Raw genomic sequence first — 6000 nt, 5'->3', positions numbered from 1 at the left:
TTATCATTGAATATAATTATTTTTGACATAATTTGAGTTTTCGTTTACATCAAAATTTATCATATTTTAGGATAATTTTAATTTAAAATGTAATTTTCATATTTTTAAAACAAATTCGAAAAATATTTTTTAAATATTTTGTTATAATCTTTTAAAAAATATTGAGTTGCATTTCAAATAAAAAGGTAAAAATATTAAAAATATTCTAATTAAAATATGTAAAATTTAATATAGTTTTAAGAAAATGGTCAAAATAAAAAAATTACACATAAAATAATCATGATTTTTGTTAACTGGGTAGATCATTATTTATATGATATCGCACACGAAAGAAAATTTTCTGTTTTAAAAATTATCTAATTAACTCTATACTCATTTTTTTTATATTTTTTATATGATATCACACATTCGTAAAAAATATATAGTTTAAGATGCAAAAAAAAAATATTTACTTTATGAATATAATATGAATGAATTTTACAAATACATCATTTAATAAAATAAATAATTAAAAACTGAAAATTCATACCCGGCGCACGGATCAGGATCTAGTTAAAAATTAAAGGCAAAGTAACGGTACAGATTTCAACACGTCTCTATTATAATATTTTGTTTCTTACTGTTTTTTTTCTCAAGTCTAGTGAATGTCAAATGCTTAGGAGTTTCTGTTTTTAATGTGTAACGGTATAGATTTCAGTACTTTTCTATTCTTAATTTTTGATTCTTTACTGTTTTTTCTTGTTCTTGTTCTTGTTTTGTGATCATCACAATGATAAATCTAGTAAATACTTTTAGCCAAATGATTATGTGTAGGCGGTTCAAATATGAGGCTATTAAAGAACAAAAGATCTCAATATGGTTTTTAAAAAACCTGGATGGGTTATCTTTTATCAAGACTCCTTCCTGATAAACTTTAGTATTCAAAAATGGTAATCAAATACTCTTGTAACCATACTAAACCGTTACATCATATTCCATGGAGTATCACATAGCAGGTTAATATTCAGCTTGAGTAGACACAACATCCTAATATTCTTTGGATCCGATTCTTGTTAGGAACTTACCATCAATTCCATTACACAGATATTTTATTAAGTATCTAAGCACAAATAAAGATAAAAAGATGAATGCAGCTTGAGCAAACGCTCTTCTTCGCTTTCTATTTTATCGTTTCGTCTGGCTTGTCTTCTACGCAATGAGGTTACTGGTGTTGGTGTTTTCTCGTTCTTTGTTGTTCTGTCTGAAAGAGAAGCAGAAGTAGTTAGAGGATACATGGAGGAGGAGAAGATTACTTTGAACAACTATGTTTAGCATATAGTTTGAGATATTAAAAAAAAGACTATGCAACAAGAATTCATTTATCGAAAAATAGAAACTTATAAAACCATATTTTTCTAAAAATTGTGAAAGTTTGACATGATTGAGATAGACTAAGATAATGTCTAAAACTCTTTTCTTGGTATGATTATTGATCTAAACAAAGAAGTCCTTAAATTAAAACAATGGAGAAAAATAGCTTTTCGACTATAACCATTGCATAGATCAATGGTGGAAACTAACTTGCTTTCCTCCATTAAAGCACCTCGACTTCGAGTATCCTCAAAGTTTATTTGGTCGGGTTGGGCAAAACCTAACAAAAAAAAGGGCATAAAAAAGAAAGACATATCTGATCAACCCGACCCACTTTAACCTCTTTGTTGGCCGCGTAACCTGTTCGCACGCGGCCATCTCACAAAGAACATACATTAAACAAAACCCACAAGAACCAAGAAAGAAGAATTCTAGTTTGCAGACACAAGCCACATCTTCGTAACACATTAGCTTTATACACACGTCAAGTGATATATATGAAAAATGGTGAGAATCAGAGAAAACCTTACATTGTCAGTCTCAACACCGGCGCTTCGTGAGGTCAGAACGGCAGCAACGACGCCTGTAGCCTCACAGAAGCCAAAACAACGGTTAACGGAACAACTATCTATGTGTGAGTCACCACGAGACATTGCTTGGGAAGGAAGAAAACGTCAGATGATAATGATTCAAGAGAAGAAGATGCGCGTTTCAGACAATCTTAGTGAACAGAAGAAACTAACCGATGAGGATTTAAACGAGCTTAAAGAATCCATTGAGCTAGGTTTTGGTTTCAATGAAGAAGCAGGACAAAAGCTTTGCAATACATTACCAGCTCTTGATCTTTACTTTGCAGTGAATCGTCACCTCTCACCTCTGGCTTCACCTAGCAGCAGCCGTAGCAGCAGCGCATCTGCATCAGTTTTCTCGATGAGTATACCTTGTAGCCCTAAGAAAACTGATTCAGATTCATTAAAGATCGTGTGTCCAGGTAAAAAAAAAGAATAAAGCTACTAAACATTGTGATCAAAGTCATGAAACTGAGTGTTGTTTTGGTGGATGTTTTTGGTAGGGGACAATCCGCAACAAGTGAAGCAGAGATTGAGACATTGGGCACAAGCAGTTGCATGTTATGTGATGCAGACATATTGATAAGTGTATATGTGATTGTAAGATTTTCTTTTAAAGGATAGGAAGTAAGAGAATCACTTTATGGTTGTGTATATACTTTGTGTAAAGGCAACAAAAGATAAGAAACAATAAAGCCTTTCTTGTTCATAAACTGTATATACCAAAGAGATTTTTATATGGTCTTGGATTGTGTATCTCGAAAACCACCAAGAACAACACAACATAGGCCTTTTTATTAAAAAGTGTAGATAGATCTTGACCTCTAAAACGATTAATATCAAACGCGATCAATGGCCGAAACAAGGATGTTTTTGGAATGACCAGGCTGATTAATTAGTTCATCGTCACAGTCAACAAATTCATAGTCAACAATGAGTTGACCTTGTTCATAGCCATTAGCCAACACCATCGTTATCCAATATTTTGAAAAGGTCCACTATTCTCACCATTACTACTGCATTCGTCATAACGTTCCTCACCTCCATCAATTTAGAACCAAAAGTTCATCACACCGGATTTTAAAAACCAGTCTATGATTACCTTAAAAAAATCCGGCTTTGATTAGTTACAGTAAAACTCCGGCTTATATATGATACCTTCAAATTCACTAACACACTAACATTGATGTCATTAAGCTTTCGTACTAGTATATTATCTAATATACGAGAGGGACAAGTTGAACTTTTATAAAATATATATCATTTTCAAAAGAAAAATATATATTAACAAGCGAATTTCAATATTAAATTATCTATTGCAGTTTTTTTTTGTGATATTTGTAACTAAAATCATTTTGTTATAAATATATAACGCACACCCTAGTAATAAAAAGAATATATACAAAATCATAATCGCATACCCTCAAGCATTGCCGCAAGAATCATGACCCTGAGGACCAACCGGTCCGCAGAAGGCGGTCCAGCCATACCTACACCGCCACGCGTATGATTTATCAGCATCCCACGTGGAGCAATAAGCACTCACGGCCATCAGATCCCAGTTATTCTGCTCAGGGTTGTAGAAATGGTAGGTGGCGCGTATGTTCAACGCACTAGCTCCTTGGATCCTAGGCCCGCTTCCCAAGTCTGACTTCCGGCTTGGAAGTCCGTACCAGCCACCGTAGCCACCGTGTATGATAACAGTATGATGGTTATGCTAAGTCCGGTCTTCATGATCGATAAGTTTTTTGTTGGTGGTCTAATATGCATCTTTCTCTGTCTATAAATGTATTTTTTTTTCCGTCAATAGTTTTTTTTTAATTGATAAAACGGACAAGCCCAGAATACACAGTCCAAGACCCAATTACATAATCAAAAGGTCAGAGATCCAAAAGCCAAAAGGCAACAAACGGACCTATTAACCGGGCCGTCGGCCCAAACATTAAAAGCCCGTGCAACGTCGGCCGAGTCACGCGTCAAGGAAGATGGCTGTTGGACACGTGGGAGCATCTATGCCATCAGAACGACACGCGTCGCACCCGCCTCGACTTGACCTTCCCCGCCTCGACTCACCGCCAGAATCACATCACCGCAACTTCATTTCGTCGGAGCTCAGAACCCGCAGAGCCTCCGCCGAAATCATCTATATTTTTCCAACTCTGTCTACCCGTCGGAGAGCTTCATCGCTCTTCGAGATCTCATCCGACAAGGCCAAAGCTCCAACACTAGAGAGACAAACAAGACCCACTCGATCCATAATCGAAACCCAAACTCTAAGAACCGCAACGAAATACCTAAAGGCAGCAACGCAAAGCTGTTGAAGCCTTCACCCCTCGGAGACTAGAGCCGACGACGGCGAAGCTGAAGAAACTACCACCTCCTGGAAACAAAAGTCGGCGGCGACGGAGCTGTGGAAGCCTCCATCTCCCGGAATCAAAACCCACACTACGAGCGTCTTCACCACGCCATAACCTCCAAGCAACCGCGTATTCACTCCAAGAACAGAGACACCACGGGTGGTGGTTGGCCAGAACTTAGACAAGGCGGACGCCGGAGGCGACGGGGAGGAGACAAAGACCGGACAATTTATGCTGAAGGACAACAGGCTCCGGCGACGGCACGCACGCTCACGCGCCGGCCGTACGTCGAACCCAACACTGAGATCTACTTTCTCTCTCTTCTCTCTCTTCTCTCTCTTCAAGTATCTGTCTATAAATGTATACAAGAGCCTCATCATTTTAAATAAAAACTAGATTTTCACCGGAGCGCAAGATAATTTTTGGTAATTTTTTTAATATAATCGTATTTTCTTTTCATTTAAAATAAATCTGTGTATAAAATCTGTAATCCAAAGTCCGTACCAAACTCAAACAAAAAGTATCTGATCCATATCCAGTGCGAAATATAATAAATCCCAGAATAGGTTCTGTAGTGTGGTACACCACATATCCGAACCGAAGTATTATCAGTCGAACCCGACGGACAACCCGAAAAACTGAAAATCCAAAAAATCCATAAAACTGATATGAAAGTCGAAATTAATCACAAATATAAATATCTGAAACATAAATATGTACTTAAAATATTCAATTATATATTTATTTTGAAATTATATATAAAAATAAGTATTTAAATCTTCAATAAGTACCTTAAATATCCAATCCTATATAAATAAATTTATTTCTTATGTTTTGCTTTTTAATTTTGGATTTAACTTCGGATATAACCGAACCCATATAACCTGAACTGGGATAATATATGATTACTTTATGGATTTTAAATGCGATACAATTTAGAAGCAAAATCGACGTGTTATATTCGAACCCGATTTATACTTACAAATTTACCAGAATGAGATCTAGGATGTGATATAAATTAGAAACAAAATTCCAAATATCCAACCCGTATCGCAACGGGTACCTGAACGCTCAAGCCTAACTTAAAGTATGTTTTATGTTTTGTTCAATTAGTTTTATATTTGATAAATATTTGATATGTGTTGGAATAGCCCGTGAAACTATACTCATAAAAATATCAATAATAACATGTTTCACTATATCATTAAATATTAATGACTATTACTATTTATTTTATCATATATATATATATATATATATAATTTTAGTATTTTATGTATAAAAATATATTATTATGTATTTGGTGAGGGTTTTAAAGAATTTTTTTCTTTCATTTGAACTAAAGTGAATTTGTATATATGAATTAGTAGGCATATATAATTCTTTTTATATTAATAAATAAAGTATAATTGATTATTTACTTAAAATAGAGTTGATAAAAATTTAATTAATTATTTAAAAAAATAGATTAGTTATTAAGTTCCTTAATTTTAGGTTAGAGTATATATTTAATAATTATTATGTTAGGTATAGTAGAAATAATAGGAAAACTAGTTAAATGTAATGGTTTAATAGACTATTTGTAAGTAGATAAAAAATAAGGTTATAAATTAATAGATTAGATTCATTAAAATATTTGTAATTACAATCCAGATCTGCCAAATTCAAGAATTATCCATGTTTCCCGCAATGGTTTAAACTATGATATTGCATATACATAAAAA

General features: G+C 34.1%; 1 protein-coding gene and 1 pseudogene across 1 annotated transcript; one reads left to right on the top strand and one right to left on the bottom strand.

Moving 5' to 3' along the window:
- The first annotated feature begins 1833 nt into the window (after positions 1-1833).
- On the top strand, positions 1834-2662 carry LOC106320170. Its single transcript, XM_013758541.1, has 2 exons — positions 1834-2341; positions 2423-2662. Exons 1-2 carry the CDS (start codon positions 1855-1857, stop codon positions 2500-2502), a joined length of 567 nt encoding a protein of 188 aa, XP_013613995.1. The 5' UTR covers positions 1834-1854; the 3' UTR covers positions 2503-2662.
- A 49-nt stretch (positions 2663-2711) lies between these two features.
- On the bottom strand, positions 2712-4653 carry LOC106320167 (annotated as a pseudogene).
- Between the last annotated feature and the right edge of the window lie 1347 nt (positions 4654-6000).

Source organism: Brassica oleracea, unplaced genomic scaffold (genome assembly GCF_000695525.1).
Source record: "Brassica oleracea var. oleracea cultivar TO1000 unplaced genomic scaffold, BOL UnpScaffold00834, whole genome shotgun sequence".
NCBI lineage: Eukaryota > Viridiplantae > Streptophyta > Magnoliopsida > Brassicales > Brassicaceae > Brassica > Brassica oleracea.
The sequence above is the reverse complement of the archived record's forward strand: the minus strand, read 5'-3'. Positions and strand labels throughout refer to the sequence as shown.

Coding starts and splice junctions, on each gene's coding strand:
- LOC106320170 (XM_013758541.1), top strand. CDS start 1,855: ATGGTGAGAATCAGAGAAAACCTTACATTGTCAGTCTCAACACCGGCG. Junction 2,342..2,422: donor ATTAAAGATCGTGTGTCCAG/GTAAAAAAAAAG, acceptor TGTTTTTGGTAG/GGGACAATCCGCAACAAGTG.